This window comes from Carassius carassius, chromosome 17 (assembly GCF_963082965.1).
Source record: "Carassius carassius chromosome 17, fCarCar2.1, whole genome shotgun sequence".
Lineage (NCBI taxonomy): Eukaryota > Metazoa > Chordata > Actinopteri > Cypriniformes > Cyprinidae > Carassius > Carassius carassius.
Genome location: NC_081771.1, coordinates 32,581,646 through 32,597,254, shown reverse-complemented (window position 1 = coordinate 32,597,254; position 15,609 = coordinate 32,581,646). Strand labels below are relative to the sequence as shown.

Here is a 15,609-nt window from a genome sequence, read left to right as displayed (position 1 = left end):
CGTATAATAACATTATTTGGATATTTAGATTTTAAACAGTTTTTGATGTTCACATTGTATGGAAGCACATTTCTTCTATAATTGTGACTATCTCACAATTCTGCCTTTTTTCAAAATCACGAGATATAAACAGAATTCTGAGAAAAAAGTCAGAAGTGTGAGATAAAAAGTTACAGTTACCCTTCCAAAAAAAATGTTTTATCCTTTCATAACATTAAATCAAGTACTTCAAATAAGAACAATGTTGTACAACATCAAAAGAGTGTTTTGAGAAAAATACATCACAAAATTTAATTTATTATTAGAAATTTTTATTGAAAATAAACCAACCCAAAAAATCTATAGACATACATTCTAATGTACAAATGCATAATTCAGCGTGTGCAGGCGGCAGTGTTCAGCCGAAGGCCGAGAGAGCCCACTGTTTGACGTCTGTGGGGCATTGTGGGTACCTCTGCAGCGCCTCCATCACCTGACCGTGTTCCAACATCAGACGCATCAGCTGATACTCACGCTGAACCTTACACACACCTGAGTCCACCGGACGCACCAGCTCCAGCTGCAGCAGATGCTCGAACGCCTGAACACACACAGAGAGAGAGACACACACACACACGGAGAGAGAGAGAGAGAGAGAGAGAGAGAGAGAGAGAGAGAGAGAGAGAGAGAGAGAGAGAGAGAGACACACACACACACGGAGAGAGAGACACACACACACACGGAGAGAGAGAGAGACATATACACAGAGAGAGAGAGAGAGAGAGAGAGAGACAGACACACACACACACACACACACACACACACACGGAGAGAGACATATACACAGAGAGAGAGAGAGAGACACACACACACACACACACAGAGAGAGAGACAGACACACACACACACACACACAGGTAAGCACTTGAAAAATTGTAAACAAAAATGTAGAGTCAAACTTTCATTTAATCTAGTCAAAGGGTCTATAAGAAAAAAAAATTGTGATAAAAAAAAAAAAAACTACACACCCCAAAGGTTAAACTCAGCAAAATTACTAAAACATTAAAATAAAAACGAAAACTAAAAAGGCCAATTCAAAATAAACACTATAGTATATAAATAATACTAAAATAAGACTTTTTATATTTAATGCATTTACTGATAAATACCATTGAAAAACTTTACATTTTTATTACACTCAAATTAAAGCTATTATTTACTCTCCATTAAGTCATTCCAAACACAAACTTTCTTTCAAAGAACATATGAAGACATTCTAAAACACTTCAGATCAGTCAAATTTATTACTCCATTTTTAGACCAGTTTTATCAAAAAAGTCTATTTAACACATAACTGAAAAGATTCCACTCCAAAGAATGATTCACTGAACATCATAAACATGCCATGCATCGATTCTCACTGAATAACCTTCAGTCTGTATTAGAACAAGCATGAGACTGACCTTCATCACCACGGGCTTCTCAAACTTATGGATGGAGTGAGACTTCCTCTGAATGAACTTCTTAAACTCTGAGAGAGAATTACATTCATCTGAGCTGATGTACACATTATAAAGGCCTCTGAAACACGGTTTAAAACATGCAGGTTTCAAAGAGTGCTCAAGGATGTCGTACCATTATGGACCATCTGGAAATTGAACGGTTCTCCATCATAAGTGTCATTCAAATGCTTCATGGCAATAATCAAACACAGCTCGAGAATAGACAGACCTGGAAAACAGGCGATCCAGGGCATCAGAGATGAGTGTGTGTTACTGCAGATCTTAAAGAGATCAATCAAACTGCAGTAAAATGAGTTTCCAGTGTCTCACCGTGAAGGACGTTTGCTTTCGAATCAGCAGAAATCAAGCGACTGGCCTCCAGCAGATCAGCCTCACACAGAGTCGAACGAGAGACCGACACTCGACTAACAGCCAGAAACTACAACACACACACACACACACACGCTTACACACCAGAACAGACGAACAGTGGTCTGATTGCCAGATGAATTGGGTTAACCATACCAGCAGTGAATGAAGAGAGCGGAAATCTTTACTGGCGTTAAAGTGCCTCTTCAAAATCTCCTCGACAGACTTCTCTTCGCATAATTTCTAGAAACAGAAAACACGGAGGTAAGAAACAGTGACTTGTTTGTGAAAACGAGAAGAGACGTGTGTTGTGTTTGTACCGTGATGCTGTGGTTCCACTCGTCGGAGAATTTGGGATCTGGGAAGTCCGGAGGCAAACTGAGCTGAGCGCGAACCACATCCACGTACTGAGCGAACGAGATCGAGCTGAACAGATGAATCTGTCTGTGAGAGAAGCGAGACTTCACTCGCTTCTCCAGCAGCTCCAGCACGTCCTGTAACACACACAACACACCACACCAGTGAATCCAGAGTGATCCGCTGTGGATTCAGATCACCTCATCAACTATAAATGTTGAGAACTAGAGCTACAACAACCAATGCATGAAAAGAAATCAATAAAACAGTGCACAGAGAACTTCAGTGGGTTTGCATGGAGAACTTTAATTAGTAAAAATCAGCTTCTATTAAAAACACATTTAACAAAAACATATGCCATACATTTTTTTTTAATCATGTTTGTTGAGTAAAGTAACTTTCAGTTTTAAGCTATTTTTTTCTAATGCTTTTGGTTTAACTTTTTTCCTTTTATATGTTCCTGACATGGTCAGTATTATATTTAGGCCACAATGCACAGTTATTTTTTGCATTTTTATTTGCATGGATAAAAATGCTAATTTGATGCAAAGTGATGCATTTTTAAATGCATTATATCGTAACCTTTATGAATAATTTTTGCACAAAATGTACAGAATGCATCACTGTTTAAAAGAAAGCACTGGGAATATAAAGGGTGTAAGAAATGACATGTTTGTGTGGTGTTTTTCGAGCAGACGCACCAGTCTGCAGGTGAGTCCCAGCACAGCGACAGGCGTCTGCGCAGACTGAGAAACGTCCAGCAGGTTATACAGCAGCGTCTGGTTCTTATGATGAGCGAACAGATCGAACTCATCCAACACGAACAGCACGGGACGACTGCTGCTCTTATCACCTGACGACACCACAGACAGAGCGACACACCATCAGCTGCAAATACACTGAGTTACTGTCAGCAGAAGTGATGCATTACCATTCATTAGAAAAAAATCTGAAATTAAATCAAATATTAAGGGAAAAATTTTAAAGTAGAAATGCTGACCCTGAAGCACTAAAGTAGTCAAGTCGCTGGGCCAAAAATCATTAGGCTATTATGTAAAGATCATGTTCCATGAAGATATTTTGTAAATTTTCTACCATAATTATATTAAAACATAATTTTGGATTAGTAATATGCATTGCTAAGAACTTCATTTCAACAACTTTAAAGATGATTCTCAAAATGTAGATTTTTTTTGCATCCTCAGATTCCAGATTTTCAAATAGTTGTCTCTCAGATAAATATTGTTTTCCTAATAAACCATACATCAATGGAAAGATGATTTATTCAGCTACAAATAACTAGAAGTTGAGATACTTAAATTCCTTAAACCAAAATATAAATTAAAAAGAATTTTAAATCACATAGAAATAACTCATACAAAAAAGACAAAACATAAAATTACTCAAATAAAATGAAAACTGAAAATATATGTATGATAACACAGAATGGTATACAAATAATAACACTGAGAAAGCCTCACCTTTCTTAAGAGCTTCCAGAAGAAAAGCCAGATTCTCTGCAAAGCTCCCCTAAACACAAGAGCACATCTCAGTACAGAAACCTTGAAGACTACAGAAAGGCTTCCAGTAATAACGTCAGGAACTCACAAAGACTTTGTCTCCTACGACGTTCTCCAGGTGCAGCTGACGCGTGATTTCTTTCAGAGCGATTTTGTCGTCTGTCTGCAGAAGACCTGTGTTCAGAAACCATCGCTGTCACTTTAACATCATCTGTGAGACGTAACACAGCTGTAGCTTCTCATTTCAGCGTTTATTACAGAGAACAAACAGCATTAAAGTGATGTGCACGAGCTCACCGTTCAGCTCCACCAGAAGAACGTTCTTCTGCACTTCCTTCAGACTCATGAGCTCTCGGAGGACACAACCCAGCAGCTTCACACACACACCAGAACAACCAGTGCAGGACAAACAATTACACCATAGCTTCAGAAATATTCACCTTATTTATTTGCACACTTCAAAAGTTACTTTCTTCCCTAATTTTGTATTTTATTTCTACATTTCTAAACATTTTTAAATGCATTTACCTGAGATGCAACTATGAGACACAAAGCCTTATTTCTGGGAAATTAAAATAAAGTGACTGCTTTAAATAAAATAAAAAATAAAATAAATCTGCCATTGCCAAAACTCAAAGCTGTTAAGTGGACATTAAAAAAGTGGTTTAAAGAAAAATATTTTCCATATGAATTTCCTTAACCTTTTTTCATTCCATTATGGACATTGATTAAATAATGACAGAATGTTTGTTTTATTTTGATCTATTACTCCAAATTAGTAAAAAAGAGATGAGTCAGTCATCAGAAGGGTTGCAAAGGGGTGGAAAATGTCAAATTTCCCGACACTTTCCAAAAATTCCTGGAATACTGAAAAAAAAAATCCTGGAAAGTTTTCCACATTTCTGGAATATTGCAAAATTCACTAGTCATCAGCAGTGGGGTAAATCTCTTGATGCTTCATACCATAGTTTTACCGGATCCTCGCGGACCAACAATGAGGACCGAGTTACTCTCTCCATGAACAGCTGAGCGTCTCAGCAACTCCAGCAAGTGCCTACACACACACACACACACACACACAAGTGTAAGAGTCACACACACACACACACACACACACACACAAGTGTAAGAGTCACACACACACACACACACACACACACACACGTGTAAGAGTCACACACACACACACACACACACACACACGAGTGTAAGTCACACACACACAAGTGTAAGAGTCACACACACACACGAGTGTAAGAGTCACACGCACACACACGAGTGTAAGTCACACAAACGCACACACACACACACACACACACACGAGTGTAAGTCACACACACACAAGTGTAAGAGTCACACACACACACACACACACACACACACACGAGTGTAAGAGTCACACGCACACACACGAGTGTAAGTCACACAAACGCACACACACAAGTGTAAGAGTCACACACACACACACGAGTGTAAGAGTCACACACACGCACACACATGAGTGTAAGAGTCACATACACGCACACACACAAGTGTAAGAGTCTCACACACACACACACGAGTGTAAGAGTCACACACACTCTTCGAGCAGACAAGAGCTGATAGAGTGAACGGGACACACTTGTACTGTGAGTCCAGACCCATGGGTCGATCCGGCAGTTTCTGATGACACAGTCTCTCTCGCAGGAGCGTCTGAGCCTGAACACACACCAGCACATCAACACACACATCTGTACACATCTGTACAGGAGAGGCAGAATACAGAGGACAGAGGATCTGTAACCATAAAACAGCATACAGACCAGAGAGACGCGCTGGGCTTCAGTGAGAGCTGCTGACCTCCGTTTGCTCATCTTCACCTGCACACACACACACACACACACATTAAAACATCTCCATTATCATGAGCTTGTTCACAAATGTTAATAAATACATGCAAACACACCAGTCCATGACTTGATCATGCTTTCAAACGATTAATAGCATCCAAATGTTTTGTTTACATCATATGTGTGTGTACTGTGTATAGTTATTATGTATATATAAATGCACACACATACAGTATATTTTTTGAAAATATATGCATAACTTTATAGTCATAATTAATATTATACATTAATATATATTTAATATATAAACATATTTTTTTTCTTAAATATATACAGCACACACATATATATTATGTAATCAAAAACTTTTTGGATTTTGGATGTGATTAATCAGTTGACAAATACATAAATACAGGAAACATTATCAAAGATAAAAACACAAGTACAGACCACATAATCAAATCTGGAACATAACTGACACTAAACTGGTTTTTCACTATTTTAATACAACTTCATTAATTTATTTTAAATAGTACTGCGGTATGGCATATTAATTATAACGGAAACATATTTAATGCAATTTCTAATTTAATATGAGCTCGTTGCACTGCATATCTCGGGATGACTTTTGCACATTTTTTATTGTTTTATTTATATTATGAACTTTGTTTCATTTCATGTTGTGTTTGTCTTTAACTCTTAATTGTAGCACACTGAAAGCGTTCTTTGAATCGTCTTTGTAGAGATGTAACGTTATATTATGGACGCACTGATAGCATGACTTGGATTGAATTACAAAATAATTAGAAACACTATTTTAAAATGTTGAAGACTGAGTTCAGAACAGTGCTAACATACTTAGTAAGTAACGTTAAATGACCCCTTAAATTCAGTTAACTGCTAAATTAAGCGTTTATAAACTCACCAGTGTTGATCCTGTGATTTCGCGCCACAAGCCCAAGTATTTCCGGGTAGCAACATTGCGTATTTCCGGTGTAAAAATGTGCGCTGATGGCAGAGGGCGCTCTGCGGCCCGCGAAACCGAAATACAGGCTCGAGATATTAAATATGGAGCATCTTAAACAAATTATTAGTTTATTATATCGTAATTCGTTTGTATTTAATTCATTAAACGCATAAACACGGCCTGAGCTTCTCTTGTCAGCAGCCTTTGAAAACTTTTTTAGGTGCAAAGTACTCCAGCAAGCAATGAAACATGGACTGACATTGTTGACGTGTACCATTAAACTCCAATACCACTGAATGTCAATATTTTATTTTATCTGATTACTAGGCCATGCTAGTTTAGAGTTAGAATGTAACCTCTAAAATCTCAAATAAGGAAAAATATTTCAGTCTAAAAACATTTTATTTATAAAGCACATGCTTGTACAGTCATTTAAAGCATTATGAAAAACATATTTACTGGTATGCATGCTGATGTGTTTTTAAAAACAACAAATCACCTGTCACTTATATACATAATCTTATATATGTAAAATGTAAAACATTATGATTGGAGCTTGTCCTCTTTTCCTCCTTCACACAAAAGATCAGGCAAATCCATCAACACAGACAACAACATATTGCAAACATCTGATTTTTAGCATCTTCAGATGAACATCTTTAAAAACAATAAGACATATAAAGCTGCCAAAATGTTTGTATGACCCTCTGATCTGTAATATGACCCTAAATTTATGCCAGAATTAAAAAGGCATGGGCTACTAGTTTTGGATGAATGCTGATATTTAGTTCCGCAAGAACATATTAAGAACATAATAAGTATTCATGCTATTTTCCAGACATCGCATGCTGCAGTTTCATTAGTAAATGTCTTGTATACTTAAGTATTAAAAAAGGGGGGAACTATTCTGCTTGCACTTGTACTGTATGTTTGCATCTGCTCAACTTTGCAGATCCTTATGATTCAGTTTTCTTATGATGTAGGCCTACTTATGTGTAGTCTGCTTTGAATAAAAGTGAGTATAAATGTACATGATGAAAAGTGCAACTAAAACCCCAACAAAGATGCCAAAGACTAGTCCCATAAAAGACCCTCTAACTCCATTTTCAGCTCCTGCAACGGATCCAAGAAGTGCTCCGAATGCACCCATCAGTATCAGTACAAACTGTGTGGAGTCCATGCTGATTCTTGATCCATCTTCTGAATGTTTTGCAGCTTCTGCAGATTCTTTCTTCTCCTCTGAATCTCCTTTGTGTTTATTGACTGCAAAATAAATGAACACTTCTAGATCAGCATGTAACTGAGATCAGCTGTAGGTTTTGTGAAATAATACTCACAGTTTGGAGGATCCATTTGCAAACTTCCCCGTCTCTGACTGAGCCGAGTCGCACCAGACGCTTCTAGTGTCTTCTTTTGAATCAGTTCATAGTAAGCCTGGGGTATGAAGAAATCCCCACGGCTGTCCTCCACCAGACTGTCTATCTTCTGAAGGAGTTCACTGATCTGAGTTGGAGATTCACAAGCATTCATCTGAAGAACATGTGATCGTCCTCCACACTTTTCCAGGATTTTCTCTGCGCTGTGAATGTGTTTTCTGATGGTTGTTTCATCCACTTCTTCATCACATGCAAACAGCAAGATGGTGTGTTTCCAGACGCGCTCTGACAGTAACTCCATGTGCATCTCTGCTGCATTGATTTCACCTACAGAAGGTTCTTCAGAGAGAGCTTTCACTGGTATGACCAGAAGCAGAGCGTGAGGTCCTGGAGGACAAAGCAACACACTTCTGGTAATTTCTTCTTTTACGTTTTCTGGTGTTTGTTGTATTGAGTGTTTGTGCCATCCTGGTGCTTCCACAACACAGATCCTCCTTCCTGCTTGTTCACTCTTATATAAAGTACATAGACCATTTTTCTCGCCTGTCAGTTTCTCCCCAATTAACACTGATTTTGCTAGCTTATTCTTGTCAGCACCAGTGTTTCCGAAGAGCACAACTCTGAGCACGGACTGCATAGAAGAACCTACAATCAAAAGACAAATTATTGTTCCACAATGCTTTCAATCAAAATATTTCTATTTTGGAGAAACAGAAAATAAAAATTCACTCACCCTGAGGAGATGTTAAGAATTTAGTACCCATGATCACATAATGTTTGGCAGCTCGAAGATGATTTTACAATATGTCCTTCTGCTTAAGAAAACAGGAAGTAGTTGGTTCTACTGAGTTTTCACATTGTTTTTTATGGCTGTTTTGAAACCACTGAACCCTGCCGAATCACAGAAGACATCAAAAACATCAGTTGCATTATTTTATTTAATGATTTAACAAACATTGTGAACATTATTTCATGTGAGGTGCACATTTTTAAATTGTTCAAATTAATTTACAATTTAATTGAGAAGGTACACTTTTAATAGTTTATTAGCACTGGGTTCACCTTAAATGCATAACTGTCATTACGTGAAACACCTTTTTTAGCACTGAACATAGCACTTAGCATTGTACAGACTATTATGTTGCTATTATACTAATCTGAACTCTCTCACACAAGAAATACATTTCTGATATATTCTTGAAAATGTATATGTTTCAAGAATATCTTAAAACAGTGTTTTTTTTAGTTTATAGACATAAAGACACCATTGTAAAATATTGCATCAGCAGTCTCCGTCTTAAGGTGTAACGTACCATTAACAAAAGCTTAGGCAACAGGAGGACACACTTAAAAGCTTTATCTTCTTTTTTTAAAAAGCATTAACAGGAACATATAAAAGTACTTATCAGAAAATATATATCAATATACATCAAAATAATGCTTAAAATTATATGAACTATCAACCTACCTGGCAATGCAAGGTGTGTTTGTATTCACTTCACTTCCGTATATACAATACTTTCAGTTTGGTGTGTCTATCCAGGTAAATCAAGTGCTGAACTATCATGGCAGCTCAAAAAAAGAAACCAATCTACTTATAATTCACATATTGCCATAGAAAATCTTTTAGTACATAAAGACTTCAGAACCTGAGTGTTAAGTGTGTACAGCCTAGTTACATTAAATACATGTAATGTAATACAAGTAGTGTGTCGTTATGTGTCGTATGGCACACATTTCCAATATATTACCTGATTCTGAAATAAATTATGTAAAAATAACTGCATTTAATATATCAACAGTAGGTTTCAAGATATTAGAGGAACACAAGCTTAAAGATGTTTAGAAGTCTTTTTATTAGTCTTTTTTGTTGTTTAAGCTCCCACAGATCCTATGCTAAAAAACTTATGCAACTGCTTTTTTGTACATGTAATCACAGAAAACATTTTAAACATAAAGCTAAATTTGATATTGTAATAACTTACCTCACATTCACAAGGTTGTTTTTCTGTACTCCTACTTCCCTTTAAAAGTGTACTTTGATTAAGGGTGTGGCTGAGCTTGTTTAACAGGTCATAAGACGGTTGTGTGATCTTGCAGGAGGTGTGTGCACTGAAGTGTTTACTGTAGCTGTTCTGAAACACTGCCATTAGTGTGTAACATGGCGGTTGATCCCATTTTTTATGGTTTTCATCCATAGGAGGCAATCATGCATTTTAAGCTGCAGTAACTCTCTTCGTCATAAGAGGGGACAAAATACTTTACCTAATTACTTTACCCAAATATAAGTCTAGCTATACAATTACGAATACATGCAAACTGAAAAAATTTCATTTTTTTATTTTTTAGAAGGAATGGTCACATGTGGCTGATTTCAGATGAACTGAATTAAATTGATTGAAATAAGCCATGCTGCAACTGCCCCTCTTTGCAATCATCCCTACTCTGTCATACATGAAACACAACTTGCTCTTAAACATACACTATGAGCAGTGTTGGGGAGTAACTAGTTACATGTAACGGCGTTACGTAATTTAATTACAAAATTATTGTAACTGTAATTAGTTACAGTTACTAAGAAAAAATGAGTAATTAAATTACAGTTACTTATGAAATTTTTTACGATTACAAAGGGGATTACATTTGAATATTTACACACATCCACATACAGATTTAACTGATTTCTTTCCCAAATTGCACTGACTATTATGAGACATACCGCCCTAATAATTTCCGGGATGCGGAAATACAGTCTGGTTCGTAGAATCCAGTCATAAAAACGGAATGCCTAACGCGGACGGAACATCCCACATTTTGGATGACTAAATCAAAAGTAGGTCAGTACACTTGAATCAAAACATGACATCGACTAGTGTCTGTGAATATTAAGCCCCGAAAATGCGATATATGACTTGCACATTCTGCGTGTCTGTGGAAATCAGGCGCAGACTGGACACCGGGAGAACCGGGACAATTCCCGATGGCCTGGCAGCCGATTTTGCCCCACTATTTAATATAATTATTGTATAATTGCCTGCCGAATGTACTAAAGCGATCATTTGCGAATCCGCAATTTGATAATTAAATCTCTAATAAGTCATGAATTGTAAGCCATGACTCGCGCGCTCTCCGCGCCTCCGCCAAACGGTTTGGATCAGGCTCAGAGTAATCAATGCGAGAGAGAGAGAGAGAGAATAGAGTGGAGTGGAGTGCTGGAGCAAAGAAGCAGAACTACTGTTCAGGGTTTCAGGTCAGTTTAATCTGTAAAGATGCTTTTTTGTCTTTGTTTTTTTATTTAATTAATCAAGCAGCAGCACGTTGCTCATCAGTCATCACTCAAAATACTATATAAAGGACATCATTATTATCTGTTGTAATGTTACAGTAGTAATTTAGCTGAAAAATAATCAAATTTTTTTTTATAGGTTTAGGGGGAGCTACGATAGACAACAACACAACCCTTACGAAAATTAACATTTTAATATTTAGGCCTAACTATAAATCCAGAGAAAATGGTTACTATTGTTTAACTGTGATAACCAAAAATTTAAAATTATTTTACAAATGTTTTTATTTAAAAATAAATACAAATCCATTTGCAATAAAAAAAAAGGTTATTTTACTTTTATATAGGCTAATAAAAGCATGGTAATTTTTTGTAAGGGAAAAACATGACTCGTGTACAGTATTAGGATTTTTCTATAAAGATATTGTAGTATTGTAGAGTATTGTATTGTAAAGTATAGTTTTGTTCAATCTTGAGTATTAAAGTCACAAGAGAGATGGATAACGGGGCAAAATAAAGAGACTGAAGAGAAAAATGGAAGTGAAGGTGCAGTTCAGGAGAGAACTTTAAATTATTTTGCATGTCCCCAAATTAAAGATTTAAACCTTTTTTATGTCAGGTCCATACAAAAAATAGTTTTGTCCATGAATTTGTTTGTATGAGTTTGAATTTTCCAGTCTGAATTTTTTTCCCAGTCCGCCCCTCCTGTAAATTAATGGCAAAGACATTGTTTTATTTACTACACATAGGCCTACTGAAGCTCGCAGTGTTTTCAACCTCTGCTGCCTCAATATAGGAGTACACGAGCACATAAACATAATTTCTAGAACTGCTTTGTGTCACTTCATGTGCATTTTACTTATTTTGAGAAAACTATCATCATATACGGAGACAGCAGTTTCAAAAAAACACCAATGTTTCAGGAGTTTATTACACAGAATACATCACATGCTTATTAGATAACTGTATTTAAGTTGATGTATATGCTTTTATTTATTATTCTTTAATTTTTACAAATTTAGAAAAGTAATCAAAAAGTACTCAAAAGTAATTAGTTACATTACTTTAATAAAGTAATTGAAAAAGTTACACTACTATTACATTTTAAACAGGGTAACTTGTAATCTGTAACCTATTACATTTCCAAAGTAACCTTCCCAACACTGACTATGAGGCAGGTTAACATCTGTTAGAAAGGATTCAGTGTAGGACTAATGGATTTTATTTTTTGTACATTACTTAAGGACTATGTTTACACACACTCATTTTCATCAATCTAATTGGGGACCCTGACATTTTTAGGGGCCGGGCACCGATGGTGTGAGGACCCTATTGTATCTGCTCTGTTTCTTATTATTATTCTTCCGCTTCTCCAAAATGAATCGCATTTTTGAGGGCTTAAACATCCTCAAAAAGTCATGAAACTTTGCACACGCGTCAAACATGGTGAAAATTTTCGTCTGATATAGGATTCAGAAGAGGGTGTGGCAAAATGGCTCGACAGCGCCACCTATACTAAGAAAATCAACAGCCTTCCAGCTATGTTTCACGTACATGCACGGAAATTGGCACACATGTGTAACACACCAATACCTACAAAAAAGACTCTTGGAGCAAAATTCTAAACCCAACAGGAAGTCGGTTATTTTTAATATTATGAGCAAATTTTGTGCAATTTTTGTCATTTCCATGCGTTGTATTTTAATGAACTCCTCCTAGAGATTTATTCAGATCAACACCAAATTTGGTATGACTAATCTAAAGGCCTTTGCGATGTTAAATTGCGAAGATCTTGAGGTTTCGTTAAAGGGCGTGTCCGTGGCGGCCTGGCGAATTTCGATGATTCGCCATGAAAAATGAAGTTGCTATAACTCAGACATACAATGTCCAATCTGCGCCAAACTTCACATGTTTAATAAGACTCCTGACCTGAACAGATTGACATGCCCATATTCAGTTATAGTCATAGCGCCACCTATTGGCAACAGGAAGTGACATATTTTACACTACGACTAACTACTCCTAGAATTTTTATGACATCAATGTCTTTTTTGTGGTCAGTCTAATCTAAAGGCCTGTGCGATGTTAAGTTGTGAAGATCTTGAGTTTTCGTTAAAAGGCGTGTCCATGGCGCCGTGACGAAGTTCGATGTCTCGCCATGGGAATAAAAGATGTTATAACTCAGGCATAAAATGTCCGATCTTCCCCAAACTTCACAAGTGTGATAAGAGTCCTGGCCTGAACACATCCGTAGGCCAATATTCCATCAGGTGTGCCAAAATGGCTCGATAGCGCCACCTATACACTTTCAACATAGCACGCCTCGAGCTCCGTTTCACGTACATGTACAAAAATCGGTACACACATGTAACACACCAATACCTACAAAAAAGTATCTTGGTACGAAATCCTAATCCCAACAGGAAGTCGGTTATTTTGAATTTTCTCTGCAAAATTTGTGTTGTTTTTGCCATTTCCAGGGGTTGTACTTTAACGTACTCCTCCTAGAGATTTATTCAGATCAACACCAAACTTGGTCAATGTAATCTAAAGCCCTTTGCGATGTTAAATTGCAAAGATCTTGAGGTTTCGTTAAAGGGCGTGTCCATGGCGGTCTGACAAATTTTGATGTTTCGCCATGAAAAAGGAAGTTGCTGTAACTCAGACATACAATGCCCAATCTGCCCCAAACTTCACATGTTAGATAAGACTTCTGCCCTTAACAGATCTACATGCCCATATTCAGTTATAGTCATAGCGCCACCTGCTGGCAACAGGAAGTGACACGTTTTATGCTGTGATAAACTACTCCTAGAAATCTTTTGACAAAAATGTATTTTTTTGTGGTCAGTCTAATCTAAAGGCCTGTGCAATGTTAAATTGTGGAGATCTTGAGGTCTCGTTAAAGGGCGTGTCCATAGTGCCATGACAAAATTTGATGTCTCGCCACAGCAAGAGAAGTTGTTGTAACTCAGACATAAAATGTTCAATCTTCCCCAAACTTCACATGTTCAATAAGAGTCCTGGCCTGAACACATCTGAAGGCCAATATTCCATTATAATGATAGCGCCACCTGCTGGCAACAGGAAGATTGGAACATATATGGAATATACTTTGATATATTCGACTTGTATTTATGACTTTAAATGCATATTTCTCACCGTTCACCTTTTTACTAAAGCCATTCGCTGGTGGTGAGCCCGGGTGCGAGGGCCCGTTCATCGCTGCTTGCAGCTTTAATTTTATTTATATTTGTTTATATTAGTGCTGTCAAACGATTAATTGCATCCAAAATTGCGATTTAATCATGATTAATCATTTGACAGCACTAGTTTATATTTAACTTGTGCAATAAATATACAGTCGTGTCCAAAAATATTGGCACCCTTGGTAAATATGATCAAATAAGGCTGTGAAAATTCATCTGCATTTTTATTTTTTCATTTAAAAAATTCACAAGAATGTATCCTTTCATTGGATAATAAGAATTTAAAACGGAGGCAAAATATCATTATGAAATTAATGTTTTTCTCAAATATTCGTTGGACACAATTATTGGCCCCCCTAGAAATTCTTATGAGTAAAATATCTCTGAAGTATATTCCCATTCATATTCACAATTTTGAGCACTCCATCATGATTATGAACATAAAATTATCCAGCCATTGCTTACTGTTTCACAGAAATATAAAGAGGAGGGAAAACGAAGCCCAAATGCCCTTAATCATCCATCACAATCAGAAAAACCACAATCAGATTTTATTTCTGATGTGCAGCAAAAGATAATTGAGCTTCAAAAATTAGTGAAGTGGCTTTAAGAAAAGAGCTAGAGCAGTGAAAAGTCCCATTTCCACCATCAGGGCAATAATTAAGAATTTCCAATCAACATAAAATGTTACGAAACTGCCTGGAAGAGGACGTGTGTCTATATCGTCTTAATGTGTCGTGAGAAGGTCAGTTTGAGTAGCTAAAGACTCTTCAAGGGTCACAGCTGGATATTGCCAGAAAATAGTTGAGTCTCTGGTTCAGCAAACCTTTAAAAAAATTGTCAAACAGAACTTACATCACCACATGTTGTTTGGGAGGGTTACAAGAAAAGTTCTCCAAGCTCATTCAAAAACAAACTAAAGCATATTCAGTTATCAGCCATGACTGGAACTTCAAATGGGACTGGCTTCTATGATCAGATGAAACTAAAAAAAATGAGCTTTTTAGCAGCAAACACTCAAGATGGGTTTGGTGAACACAGAAAGAAAAAGTACCCCATGAGTACAATGAAATATACTGCTGTATTTGTGATGTTGTGGGCCCAATTTTCTGCTGGAGGTCCTGCACATCTTGTTTAGATACATGGCATCGTGGATTCTATCAAATACCAACAGATAAAAAATCAATAAGTGACTGACTCTGTTAGAAATCTTAT

General features: G+C 36.8%; 2 protein-coding genes across 3 annotated transcripts; both read right to left on the bottom strand.

Annotated features, from left to right (window-relative positions):
- Positions 1–289: 289 nt before the first annotated feature.
- Positions 290–6,577, bottom strand: orc4 (origin recognition complex, subunit 4). Its single transcript, XM_059570274.1, has 14 exons — positions 6,482–6,577; positions 5,530–5,586; positions 5,349–5,425; positions 4,691–4,781; positions 4,025–4,100; positions 3,816–3,901; positions 3,689–3,737; positions 2,909–3,060; positions 2,171–2,344; positions 2,007–2,093; positions 1,812–1,920; positions 1,615–1,710; positions 1,443–1,510; positions 290–580 (listed from the first exon to the last, which is right to left on the bottom strand). The coding sequence occupies exons 2-14, from the start codon at positions 5,578–5,580 to the stop codon at positions 398–400; spliced, it is 1,299 nt and encodes a 432-aa protein (XP_059426257.1). The 5' UTR covers positions 5,581–5,586; positions 6,482–6,577; the 3' UTR covers positions 290–397.
- Positions 6,578–7,236: 659 nt separating this feature from the next.
- On the bottom strand, positions 7,237–9,970 carry zgc:158417 (uncharacterized protein LOC780838 homolog). 2 transcript variants are annotated; one of them, XM_059570272.1, is made up of 5 exons: positions 9,885–9,970; positions 9,368–9,471; positions 8,633–8,790; positions 7,861–8,544; positions 7,237–7,786 (listed from the first exon to the last, which is right to left on the bottom strand). In XM_059570272.1, exons 3-5 carry the CDS (start codon positions 8,661–8,663, stop codon positions 7,509–7,511), a joined length of 993 nt encoding a protein of 330 aa, XP_059426255.1. In that variant the 5' UTR covers positions 8,664–8,790; positions 9,368–9,471; positions 9,885–9,970; the 3' UTR covers positions 7,237–7,508. The 2 variants fall into 2 exon arrangements, with proteins under 2 accessions (XP_059426255.1, XP_059426256.1); XM_059570273.1 differs by having other exon boundaries at positions 8,633–8,711.
- Between the last annotated feature and the right edge of the window lie 5,639 nt (positions 9,971–15,609).